The sequence below is a fragment of the Lynx canadensis genome, chromosome B4, assembly GCF_007474595.2.
Source record: "Lynx canadensis isolate LIC74 chromosome B4, mLynCan4.pri.v2, whole genome shotgun sequence".
Classification (NCBI taxonomy): Eukaryota; Metazoa; Chordata; class Mammalia; order Carnivora; family Felidae; genus Lynx; species Lynx canadensis.
The window spans coordinates 120,147,636-120,161,521 of NC_044309.1; the positions used below are offsets into that span (position 1 = coordinate 120,147,636).

General features: G+C 34.6%; 1 protein-coding gene across 2 annotated transcripts in view; it reads right to left on the minus strand.

Moving 5' to 3' along the window:
- Positions 1–6,928: 6,928 nt before the first annotated feature.
- UHRF1BP1L (UHRF1 binding protein 1 like) overlaps positions 6,929–13,886 on the minus strand; it is a 107,707-nt gene continuing 100,749 nt past the window's right edge. For both annotated transcript variants that reach the window (XM_030323476.2, XM_030323477.1), the window contains 2 exons: positions 11,595–11,788; positions 6,929–9,787 (listed from right to left, as the gene is read on the minus strand). In XM_030323476.2, the coding sequence (XP_030179336.1) occupies positions 9,668–9,787; positions 11,595–11,788 (314 nt within the window). In that variant the 3' untranslated portion in view covers positions 6,929–9,667. The remainder of the gene's footprint in view (positions 9,788–11,594; positions 11,789–13,886) is intronic.

Consider the following 13,886-nt stretch of genomic DNA (forward strand, 5'->3'; position numbering starts at 1 on the left):
ATGTAGGAGATCAGTTAAAAAACAAATGCCATGAGTGCCCTATGTTTTCATATATTTTTGATCATGGAGACAACATACATACTCTGGAAGAAAACTTAATAGTATCATAGTTATCACCAAGGAAGGGCTGGAAAGGGACAAAACAAGATTGTCAAAGGCACCAAACCACTCTTAATATAACGATATGATAATGAAAGGATAAAACTGTATGGCTATCCAAGAAGGCACCGCTTGGGAATGTGGGTGGAATGAAGAGAGATTACAAAGTGGTTGTAACATATAAATGTTGAACCAACTTGTGAGCTTGCCTATCTGGACATGTAGCTTTCTCTCATGGCTCTGATCAAGTCAGTATAGTTAATACCATCATTTAACTGCAGATCCACATTGTCTCCATTCTTTCTCAGGTCAGCATCCCTGTGGAAGACTTACTAGGAAGACATATGGAATCTCCCTTTCCTGGTGCTGCGTTTAAGTTATCCTGGGACTAGATTAATACAGGCAGTCTAGTTTAGATCAGGGTCGACACACGAAGGCCAAGTGCCTATTTCTGTAAAGATTTGCTGGAGTATAGCCACATCCACTCCTTTACATATTGCCTGTGGCTGCCTTCCCTCTACAGTGGCAGAGTTGAGTAGCTGTAACAGAGACCACATGATCCACAAAAAACTATCGCTAGATAGAAAAAAATTTTATAGAAAAAAATTTTGTGGACTCCTGGCCTAATATATATCGGGCTTAAATGAATGAAGTAAATGGGAAGACTTACACTCAAGTTTAAGAAATAAATTGCAAATAAAGAAGATAGGAGACCTGAATCAGCAGTAATGTACTTGAATGGAAAAGTCCTGATGGTTACAAATCAGCAAAATTATATATGGAAGGGGAAAGTGCTTTAAAAACCAAGTAAATATACTCTTGGACTCCCCTAAAACGACACATCTGAACCAGTAGTGCGGTTCTCCTGAAAGCAACCATGCTCCAATATATATACTCTTGTCTCCAAACTCTTCGCTGCCTAGAAACTTCTCTCTAGTCAATTGACACGTCTTTCAGACTTTGGCTTAGATGACATCTCCTCTCGGAATTACTCTGATTCCCCAAGGCTGGGTTACATGCACTTATCATAGCACTTAACACATCATATTGAAACTGAAATTTACTTGCCCATATCCCCCACCAGATTGAATCTATGGGAATAGTGATTGGGAATAGGTAGCTGGTATCCTAACATCAGACCTGCTGCCTGCCATTTACTAGCTTTTAAATATGTTTTGTGTTAGTAAATCCCACTGTATTCCTCGTCAGACCACGTGGTGTTAAGTGTTCAGTGTTGGTGATTTGCACTGTTGATTTCCTACTCAAATCTATCTGCTTCCCACCCTTCTGGTAGGCAGAGACCCTTTTAACCAGGTTCTCACCTTTGAGTGACCACATACTCAGGGAAGCATCCACTGGAAGTGATTAATTTTAACCAATGGTGGTTTTGACAGGAATGCGATGTATTTCAAAACAAGATAGAAGGGCGCATCTGCTGAGGAACTTGGGGAGGTTTTATTTAAAAAGAAGATGAGGGAAAACACTTTTTTTCTTTCCCCCTGCCTGTGGATGAAGCTGTGTAAAGAGATTTTGCTTGGAGCTTGCTGTGGTTAACTCGTAACCATGAGAGAAGTATGAAGCTAAAATGCCCTGCAATGAAGAAGACAGAAAGATGGAAAGAATATAATCCGTGATAATATCAATGAGCATCAGTAACCACTCATCTCTAGATGTATTGTTTTGTAATATGAAACATTAAACCACTTCTACTTAAAACTTTTAGGGAATCACTCCCTTTAAAGTGGGTTTTCTTTAAATTGTAGACAGAGACATCCAAATTTATTTAAATGTTTTAAGAGGGACTTTAGCAAACTGGGGTACATCCAAATGACAAATAATGGTAAAGTCTTTGAACAAACTGTCTTTTGAAAAATAAGGGATTATGGATGCTACGCCTAGAAGAGAGACTTGGCAGGAGATATAATCACTTTTGTATGTGAATAAAAAATGTAGGACCAACATGTAGTACAAGGGAGATGTTCTAATTCACTAATAGGGAAAAAAAATGGCCAATTAGAACTACTTAAAACAGGAAGGTTTGTCTGGTAGAATGTTTTCTTATTAGGAATTTCAGCTGTAATTTGGTGACTCCATGTTGGAAACTCTGGATTTTTTTTTTTTTTTTAATGTTTATTTTTGAGAGAGAGAGAGCACCCACAAGCTGGGGACGGGAGGAGAGAGAGGGGAACAGAGGATCTGAAGCAGGTTTGGCACTGACAGCAGAGACCCCCATGTGGGGCTCAAACTCACGAACCGGGAGATCATGACCCAAGCCAAAGTCGGACACTCAACTGACTGAGCCATCCAGGCAACCCTCTGGACTGGTTTTGAGTGGGAGGCTGAACTAGAGGACTTCTAAGTTTCCTTCCAACTCTTCTGCAATTTTATTCTTTGACTTAATGATATATTGCAATATTGACTGTACAAACAGGAAGGAAAAAATGAATATAAAACCACCAGTGTATATTATTTTTATTATTTGTGCTTCAACTTCTAAATTTGGTCACATACTAAAATGGTCTCTGGGCATACTAATGAAGCTACACAAAAAGTGGATCGAAACAAAATCAAGCTAAATCCTCCATAACAAAACATATTTACAAGAAATTGAATTCTGAAGGCAAAAAGTGGGGGAGGAGACTAAAAGATACATGTAAAAATTGCAAAGTATTAACTGTACCCCCAATAAAATTATAGAAAAGGCTCATATACATTTACAGTATTTCTCAAATATCTGTACTAATGTAGCAAAAACCTACCACTTTTCATAAAGATATTCTTGGCCTGGGCATATTTTTATTGATATAAGAATTCTTTAAATTATGGAAATTTATAGAAATGGGATATGAAAAAGTTGCTGAACTTGCTCATTCCATATGCCTATTCAGACTCTCTTACCTTCATAACTTTTGCACAAAAAAATCTCGTTCAATTGCAAGGGATGAAGAAAGTAAAAATAAATCAGAGTAAAGAAAGCAGCAAATGAGCACACGCACCCCAATGTTTACAGCAGCGCTATCGACAATAGCCAAAGTATGGAAAGAGCCCAAATGTCCATCAACGGATGGATGGATAAAGATGTGGTTTCTACATACAGTGGAGTATTACTCAGCAATCAAAAAGAATGAAATCTTGCCATTTGCAACAACATGGATGGAACTAGAGTGTATTATGCTAAGCAAAATTGGCCAGAGAAAGACAAATATACGACTTCACTCATATGAGGAATTTAAAATACAAAACAGATGAACATAAATAAGGGAAGGGAAGCAAAAATAATATAAAATCAGGGAGAGGGACAAAACATAAGAGACTCTTAAATATACAGAACAAACTGAGGATTGCTGGAGGGGCTTTGGGTGGGGGAATGGGCTAATTGGGCGAGGGGCACTGAGGAGGACACTTGTTGAGATGAGCACTGGGTGTTCTATGTAGAGGATGAATCACTGGATTCTACTCCTGAAATCATTATTGCACTATATGCTAACTAACTTGGATGTAAATTAAAAATTTTTTACAGAGCAGCAAATGATTATCATACCTGTCTGTGCTAATTATGCTAATAAGTATTATGAAGCAAATATCTTGAATTTGGACAAAATGCTAAGATGTCATATTATTGCTATACCAATAAAATGTCTCCACTAGCAGTGAATTTCCTCACTTTCCATGTTGAAATTAGAATCTTAACAGTTGTGGGCATATCATTTAGTGAAGAATTGAATTTCTGCATGTGCCAATTTTTCACATTACATTTAAGAATTTTCATATCAGGGGCGCCTGGGTGGCTCAGTCGGTTGAGCATCTGACTCTTGATTTCAGCTCAGGCCATGATCCCAGGGTTGTAGATCAAGCCCTACATCACTCAGTGTGGAGCCTGCGTGGGATTCTGTCTCTCTCCCTCTGCCCTCTCCCCAACTTGTGCGTTCTCTCTCTCAAATCAAAATAAATGAATAAACATTAAAAAAAACAGAATTTCCATACCAATTTTTTGCTTTGGGTTTTAACTGAAGTGAATTCCTTCCCACAAATCTTTTTCAAGTGCTTTATTATTGGAATATTGTCCACCATATTCCTTACACCGTATTTTACTATGGTTACTTTAAAAATTTCCTGCTCTGATTATACTATATATCTATTTTAATTGGAATGATTTTAAATATTGGGAATGATAGGCTTTGATCATACCCCTGTATTTATTTCACTCATATCCTTCAGAGATACTTCTGATCTCTATTTATTTAAGCTTTCATTCATATACCTATTTTTTATTCTCATTTATTCTTAATGGCATTTGTAACTCAGTATTTGAGTGTTTTGTCATATCAGCCAAAACAATTCTGCCAAATGGCTGCAAGAAAAAGACTAAATCACCTCACTGTGCTCTCCTAATCTCCATCACGCTCAAGTATTTCTTCACTAATTGAGCAAATATTTTTTCATATAAACAGTGAACAGTGAAGAGTTAAGAATGAGTATTGTACTTAACATTCAGTTTAGTATAACTTGTAAAGAAGGAATTGACTTTTGATAGATGACACAAGCAAATTGAAGATAAAATCTAATTTATAATAAAGTACTGCCTTTTTGTCTAAATGGTTTCAAATCTTTTAAAACCCAGTTTACTCTTCTTTTGATTTAGTGATATGTTTTCTTCTAAGAACAAAACATTATCACATATGTTTTATTACACAAGTAGGAAAAAAAAGACATTAAGTTCATTTCATATTTCTTAAAATTTTTCTGAGTTTCAAATTCTCAAACCTGCCAAGACTACACAATAGTGTTAGCAACATATATGCTACATTTCAATACTGTAACAGTAACGTGAGTTTCCTCCACTCTACAAGAATTCATCAGACATCTAATATTTGGTAAAAACAATCATGCTTACATTTTTGCTTCCTTTTACCTTTGTATTTCTCAAATAAAGGTGGCAAAAAATTAAAAAAAAACTTATTGAGTAGTATAATTTAATGAAGAAATGAGTGTTTTAAAAACATTATTTGTGTTTCTATATCCTGTGTTAAGTCTAGCTTTTAGTATTTCACATTTTTAAAAATAAACTGAAGCTTAGCTCAAAATTTACTTTTTTCACCATCTCTAGGAACAAGTGAGTACCAAAATGAGATTTTTGTACTTTAAGGAATTAGGCACTACTGATCCTGTGTACTAGTCAATTTGTCAAAAATCGAAAACTATTTCAGCCAGTACTCTTTTGGCCTTGTTTCCATTTTGTTTGGCTGACAGGACTGTCAGATCTTCACAGCCACAACACCATATGTTACAATCAAAGCCAGATGACATTCTGGCACTCTAGCAGTTTCATGAAGTGATGTGCTAATTTTCTGTTTTGTGATGGTTTGTGATAAATCAACTACAAGTTCAGAGACTAAAAATTCTGAAGAAAACACTATCGCAAATTTCTCCATTGCCCACCTTTTTCTTTCCCTAAGGACTCAAAGTGTCTGTTCCTTTAAATAACTACCACTATTTACTTTCTACCAGTGTTCCATCTCTCCTCAATCCAACATAGAGGAAAAACTTAATACCTAAAAAACACCCTTGATACCTCATCCACTCATTTTATTCTTTCAACAGATTTATTGAGCACCTACTATGTGCCAGCCACTGTATGAGGCATAAGGAATACAAAGTTGAACATTGACAACAAAAACACAGTTCCTGTCCTCATGGGGGTTTACAGTCTAGAGGGTCTACATTAATCAAATAAATACATATAAAATTACAAAAACGTTCAACGCTAAGTAGAGGTATGTGTTCATGTGATAACAGACAACAGTGGTTCTTACTGTGTGACCGGAATTAAGGAATGCTTCCCTGAGGAAGTGATGAATAAGTGAGATCTGAAAGACAAATAAGAATTAAACTAGGCAATGCAACAGGAAGAGGTATTTCAAGACAAAGGAACACAAACAAAGGCTCCTGTGGTGGAAGAAGCACTTTAATTCCCACTCATTCCAGATACTTGAAGTGCAACGAAGTAACAAAGTAACTGAAACACGATGTACAATTATGTGCCAGCCACCGTTTTAATGGTTTGGACATTAACTCTTTTAATGCTCAGAATTATACCCTAAATAGTGGCTCTAACTTAAATATTTTTGTTTTCATCTTAAGAGCAAGAAAAAGCCATTAAAGTGGGTAAGAATAGGGATGGGGGGGTTGCCTTGATTAAAACTGCACTTCAAAAGAGAATTTTGCCTGCAGTAGAGTGAGTCAGAGGGGGGCCAGAGGAGCTGTAGGAAGACCAGTCAGGAGGCAACTGCAGTAAAGCAGGCAAAAGGTGCTGATGGTGGCTAGGGAGGCGATGAGAGGTGGAGAGAAGCCGACAAATACGAGAGATGACAGGACCTGGTAAAGAGTTGACGGTGGGGGGCAGGTAGGGAGAGGAAAGTGTCTAAGAGTAGTTCAGGGTTTCCAGTTTGGGAACCAGGGTGATGGTGGTACCATTCACTGAAATAGGAAATGTCTTTTTATTTTTTTTTTCAACGTTTATTTATTTTGGGACAGAGAGAGACAGAGCATGAACGGGGGAGGGGCAGAGAGAGAGGGAGACACAGAATCGGAAACAGGCTCCAGGCTCTGAGCCATCAGCCCAGAGCCCGACGCGGGGCTCGAACTCACAGACCGCGAGATCGTGACCTGGCTGAAGTCGGACGCTTAACCGACTGCGCCACCCAGGTGCCCCTGAAATAGGAAATGTCTTGAGTAGAGTGGAGATTAATAAAAACTTGTTAAAGTGGAAGTTATTATAACTCTTGTTGTGACAAATACCAAATAACTACAAAACAAATCCAGAAAGGAGTTTCTGGTTAATTTTTCTACATATATTTTCATGCAATCACACCTAGCCATTCTTATGTGGCTTAAATAAAAATAACATTTCATCACAATTAATGTCACAGGGTGGTCTTTTGAAATTCTAGGACAAAATGAGATAAGAAAAAAAATACAAGATACTAAGAAAATGTTTTTGATGTACATAAAATTAAAAGGCAAAACACAATTACCATTTCAGCCCGTGACCACTAACATCTCTGGCTAGAGACTCAGTGCAAATAACATAAAAGTAAAAATAAATAAAAAATATGGCAACTTTTTTTTTTCTACTTTATGGTCATTAAAAAATTCTGGTAAGTTTATCATAGGTTTACTCCTGTATTTCTCACACTGTGAAAAGGATGGGGTTAACTTAAACAAAGGTTCTCCCACTACCTTCTAAGTAGTTTGAAAAATATACACACATCACACTTGCACAATTAAAAGTATTATATTTATCTTATAAAAAAAAAACAGATAAAAGTAAGTAAATGACTCCTTTCCCTACCTCTGGCAAAATCTGTGAATTAATGACAAAGGTAAAATAAAAACATATAATTGGGATTTAAGTCAAAAGGGCAAGTTATTGATTGTGATTTCAGTCAAGTCACTTGTTCTTTTTTAAGCCACAGGGTTTGTTTGTTTGGTAAAAGTTATAAAATGTGAGTAATACCTACCTCCCAGATTTGTTGTGAGAATTACATGAGATAATGTTTTTCAAAGTGCTTTATGAATTTTAAATCTCTATAAAAATAGTACTCACTATAAATTTAAAAAGTCCAACAAAGCATATAAGAATGCTCAAATCAATATTAATTATCATCTCTACTGTTTATATGCTTCTTGAGAAGGCCAAGTAAACTGAAAAGGAAAAAGGAAAACATCCAGCTTCTGTAACACTAAACAATTACACCATAAATTTAAAACTTCTATGGAGCAAATAAGGCAGTCCTGAGAAACTGTCAGCTCTGAAGAGGTTAATGTCCCATCAGTCCTGCTTTTGTGTAAGAGACTGCTTTTGTTGAATACCTACAAATCAACAGTACTCTAAACTAAGGATATAAGCTGTATGTTTTAAATCTTTAATTAGACCTTTGCTTTTAGTCTAAGACTACTATATAGTTTTAGATTAACATGGTTTAAAGGTGATTTTTAAAATACTCTGAGGTAAAAAATTAACAATTTAATTTGTTCTTTGCTATATCCTCAGCTCCCACAGCAGGCCTGTATTTTTAAATAATGTCAATGAAAATGGATGTTACAGAAGGAAAAAAAAGGCCAGTATTGTTTTCAGTGAAATCTAAATCACTCCAACACTTAATGTAAATGAAACATGTATTTTCCTCCAAGTATTCCGATATAGGGATGGCTATGGAAGTCATGCCAAACAAGCAAAGCACCATAAGTGTTGTAATGTCATTTAAAATCTTCAAGTATCTTAAAGAAAGAGTAGTCTGAGCTGTTTCATGTTATAGCTTGGATATATTTATGTTTAAGAATGTGAATTTTAAAATAGACCCTACTTAGTTTAATTCTATCAGAAATATATTTTAAATCTTTAAAAACATCTGTTTCTTAAACACTCATAAACTTTTATAATGCATGATTTTCTCTCTCATGTTGGTTTCAATCTTAACAATCCCTAGAAAATAGAATTCAAAATGTACCATTATTCTTATTATAGAAGATAATATTTATATCACAGAGACCTTTAATCAAAACTAGCTTTATAAATACAATATGTGTAAACATCTACCTAATATGTTACTACAAGAATGGTATGAAATTTTATGTATATGAAAAGAAAATTCTCTGCAAACATTCCCCTCCTTAAATAGAGAAAAGATGAAGGTAAAGAAATAATATAAATAGTATTAATTAAAATTCTTGTAGTTACAAATGCTACCAAATGTAGGGATAGTTAAATTACTCTTTTACTTCTAACATAAACTGTTTAAGGAATGTACAAGTAATGCTTTCTAAATCAGTTGGCCATATACTGTAATGCTTTGCTTTTTTACAGTTTGTGCTTTTTATTTTTACATTTGTACGATCTTTTAGTTGAAAATTATAGCTTTAACTTATACAGTTTATTAATCATTTTAAATGATTTGTTTTTCACATTTTCAAATTACTTTGTAAGTTCAGTAGGGTGATGATTTTCCAGAATTTTCAAACCCAGTCAATATAATTTATTAACTTGATTGGACTTTTCCACAGTAATTAAATAATTATAGATTTAAGTACATAATTTTAATAACATTTAAAAGGTAAGCCTCCTTTTAATTACACTAGCCCTAAAAGCATTTGAATCTTTGTAAATAAATTATTAACAAATAATGATAAATAAAACCAGCAATCTGTGGGAACACAATAGCTTTCCAATTTTCTTTTTAAAAAGTGCCTATAATGTGATATCAAAATTAGGAAATGACACCTTCTTTCCATTAGGCATGTAATTATTTTACAGTATGTGCTGACTTCCCCATATCACACCAGTTTAAAAGAGGGTTAAACCCCAAAACACAAAACAACCAAAAGATTGTAATGCCCGTACCTAATACTTTCTAAACTGGCTTTGGAACAGTCACCACTTCATCACATTCTACTTCATTTTATTGTCATTTCATGAAAAGGAAAGTCTTCTGCTATTGGTAACATAATATTATAAATACAACCTCCCTACTCCACAGCTATTAATTTTAATTTTTGATTGCCATTCCTGTTATTCAACTGTCATCTTCTTTATATGATGAAGAAGAGCATCTTTTTCCAAGTGAGCCTCTGCAAGAGCCATTTTAGCTTTGGCCAATTCCTGTTTAAGAAATTCATTCTCTTCCATGAGCTGAAATGATAAATTTGGGAAGTAAGAGAATTTAATCATTTTCAGAATATACAGACTATTTACACAGTATCTAAAGGTGTGACACTTGGGATAGTAAAAACACCCAGTGCTGGTGAGAGTGGACTTAAGATGAAGCACTTTATAAATCTAATAGTGATTTTGTTTAATTTCAAATCCCCTCGACCTCTCTGTGGTTTTACACACTGCTGACCTTGCTCTTCCTTCCTAAGCCTCTCTCTTTTACCTTTTATGCCTCAGTTCTTTCATGTTTATCTCTGTTCACCCACAGGCTTTTCTTCTTTTCCTCTGCTGTTTAAGAACCCTTAAATGTTACTACTCTGTTAGATTCTGTAATTGGTCATCTTATAACTTGAGTCACTCACTCTCTTAGATGATCTCATCTATTCCTATGGGTCTATCACATAACCTGATCTAGCACGAAACTTTGTCTTGAGCCACAGGCCCATATTCTGAATATCTCATTAAACATTTCATCCAGATGGCCAATAGGTCTCCCCTCCCACATTAAGACTCAGTTGAAGTACTTTTTCCTCTTCGAACTATTCCCTAACCCCTAACTATGAAGATTTAATGATAAAACTCAGTAAGACCTTTCTCTCCTCCAAAACACATTTACACAGATACATTAATATATACATGTTTAATTTCAAAAAGTTCTCAAGACTTCTTTGGGTCCAGCTTAAGAATTCCTGCCTTAAACCAAGTTGGGTATTCCCTATATTTCTCCAATCTCCAGCATTGCACTTGCATTGCAGTATGTTATGACCATCAATTACACACTTCTATCTTTCCCACTAGACTTCAAGTTTCTTGATGGGGATGATATATTGTTCAATTTTCTATTGCTAGCTCAAAGGTGAAATCCAAAAAATTCTGGTGAACAGATAAGTGAACTCATTCTTTGGTTCTAGCATAGAGAATTAAAATTCTGCTGGATATTTTATTTATAATAACAAAAATAAGAAGCAACTCAAATGTTAACAAATATTAAGAGGAAGAATTAGAAGTGATAGCACGGGGTACCTGTGTGGCTCAGTTGGTTGAGCATCCAACTCCTGACTTTGGCTCAGGTCATGATCTCACAATTTCATGAGTTCGAGCCAGCCCATGTCAGGCTCTGTGCACAGAGCCTGCTTGAGACTCTCCCTCTCTCTCTGCCCCTCCCCTGCTTGCACTTTTTCTGTCTCTCTCAAAATAAATAAATAAACTTAAAAAAAAGTGATAGTACATTCACATCCATATTACTCTGCCATTAAAATAAATATGAAGCATATGTAGCAATATGGAAAAATATTTGTTAAACCATGTTAAGTAAAAAATATATATAGTATATACATTAGAATAATAATTATTTTGAAAAATTATGGAAAAGAGTCTGAGAGGAAAATTTTTAAAATATATATTGATAGCACTGCAGACAGAATGCATTAAAGTTGTTTAAAAATATTTTTCCAATGTTCTGAAATATTATAATACTTTCACAAACTTAAAATTAAGACATCAAAAAGAACCTATCCTCCAGGATTCTTTTCTAGATTCCAGGAACTGGTACTCTCCCACATTTACTCCTCTACCTTCTCATTAGACTACAACCTTTGTGAAGGCTAGGAATGTTCCAATCTTGCTCAACACTATATCCATGGCATCTAACACAGTGCCTGGGCACATAATAAGCACTCGATAAACATTATTTAAATGAATAAATGAATAATGTTTTGACTTTTTAGTATCTAGTATTTGTTTTAATTGCCCAAATTGAATGAGAATAAATTAGTTTTCCTATTACCTGTTCCCTAGTAAAATCAAAGGAGCACCCAGGAAAGTTAACCAACTGAGAAGGCCAAGGAACCTCTGGACTTGTCTGAGTGGCTTGAGTGATGCTGTGCTGTTCCTTCACATCATACTCTTCACTGGTAAGCAGGACTGAGTCACTTTTGACTTTGTTTTTCAAATCATTTCCAGTGTTAAGCATCTGAGAATCTGATCGGACAAATAAAATGTTCAGGTAACATTGCAAAATATGTGATATATATTAAGTTCTATTGTGAAAAACTAATTTTAGGAAATACATCTCTATTAGTATGAAAACATTATAATTAAATAGAAACACAAGTTAAGTCAATAAAGCCAAAAGCTCGTTCACTGAAAAGGTGAACAAAATCAACAAAAGTCTAGTGACACTGACAAAAAAAAAAAAAAAAAAAAAAAAAAAGAAAGAAATTACTAGAATCCGAAATTAAGAAGGTGACATTACTATCAACCTTACATAAATAAAAATTAAAAGGAATACTATGAACAACTATACACCAATAAATTAGATTAACCTACATGAAACAGAATAATTTCCCAAAACCCAAAATACTAAAATAGACTTAAAGAAGAAATAGACAATGCAAATACACATATAGCAGGTAAAGAGTCTGATCAAGAATCAAAAAACCTACCCACAAATAAAAAGCCCAGGCCCATATGGCTTCAATGGTGAATTATATCAAACATGGAAAGATTTAACTACAAATCTTTACAAACTCTTTCAAAAATTGAGGAGCATTTCTCAATTCATTATATAAAGCCAGACAAAGAAACCACATGAAAACTAAAATGAATATGCTTATATAAATATGAAAATAAAAATCTTCAACAAAACATTAGTAAACTGAACCTCATAGTATGTATAAATAATTATACACCATGACCAAGTGCAATTTATCCCAGGAATGCAAGGTTAATTTAATATCCGAAAATCAATTAATGTAATACATCACATCAATACAACAAAAGCCACATGATCATCTCAATAGATGGAGAAAACGTCTGAAAAAATCAACACTTCCATGATAAAAATACTCTGCAGACTAGGAACAAAAGGAAACTTCCTCAATTTGATAAAGGGCATCTATTGAGTTAATATCATACTTAATGGTAAGAGACCAGACATTTTCCCCCTAAGATCAGGAATAAGACAGGATATTTGTTCTCACCACTTTCACTCAACATTATCCTAGAGGTTCTAGCCAATGCAATTAGGCAAACAAACAAACAAAAAAGTAAAAGGAATCCAGATTAGAAAGGAAAAAAATAGGGCACCTGTGTGGCTCAGTCAGTTAAGTGTCTGAGTCTTGATTTCAGCTCACGTCATAATCTCACAGTTGTGAGATTGAGCTGGGCATGGAGCCATTCTAAGATTCCCAATCTCCCTTGCCCCCTCCCCTGTTTGTGTGCACACATGCACTCTCCTTTGGGGGGGGGGGAGAAAAAGAAGAAAGAAAGAAAAGAAAAGAAAAGAAAAGAAAAGAAAAGAAAGAAAGAAAAGAAAAGAGAAAGAAAAGAAAGAAAGAAAGAAAGAAAGAAAGAAAGAAAGAAAGAAGAAGAAGGAAGGAAGGAAGGAAGGAAGGAAGGAAGGAAGGAAGGAAGGGAAGGGGAACAAACTATCTCTCTTCACAGATGACATGATCTTATATATAGAAAAAAACCCTAAAGAATCCACTAAAACACTCTTAGAACTAATGAATAATCTCAGCAAGGTTGAAGAAAGAAGGAAGAAGAAAGAAAGAAAGAAAGAAAGAAAGAAAGAAAGAAAGAAAGAAAGAAAGAAAGAAAGAAAGAAAGAAGAAAAAGGAAGGAAGGAAGGAAGGAAGGAAGGAAGGAAGGAAGGAAAGAAGGAAAGGGAACAAACTATCTCTATTCACAGATGACATGATCTTGTATATAGAAAAAAACCCTAAAGAATCCACTAAAACACTTAGAACTAATGAATGATCTCAGCAATGTTGCAGGATATAAGGTCAGTATACAAAAATCAGTTGTTATTCTACACACTTGTAATGAACAATCACAACTAAAATGAAGAAAACAATTCTATTTAAAATGTCACCAAAAAAATAAAATACTTAAAAATAAATTTAACAAAAAATATGCAAAACTTATGCTCAGAAAATTCTAAGCTTTCAGTAATCTCTTTGACATCAGCTGTAGCAACAATTTTCTAGATAGGTCTCCTTAGGCAAGGTAAATAAAAGTAAAAATAAACTATTGGGACTATATCAAAATATAAAGTTTCTGTACAGCAAAGGAAATA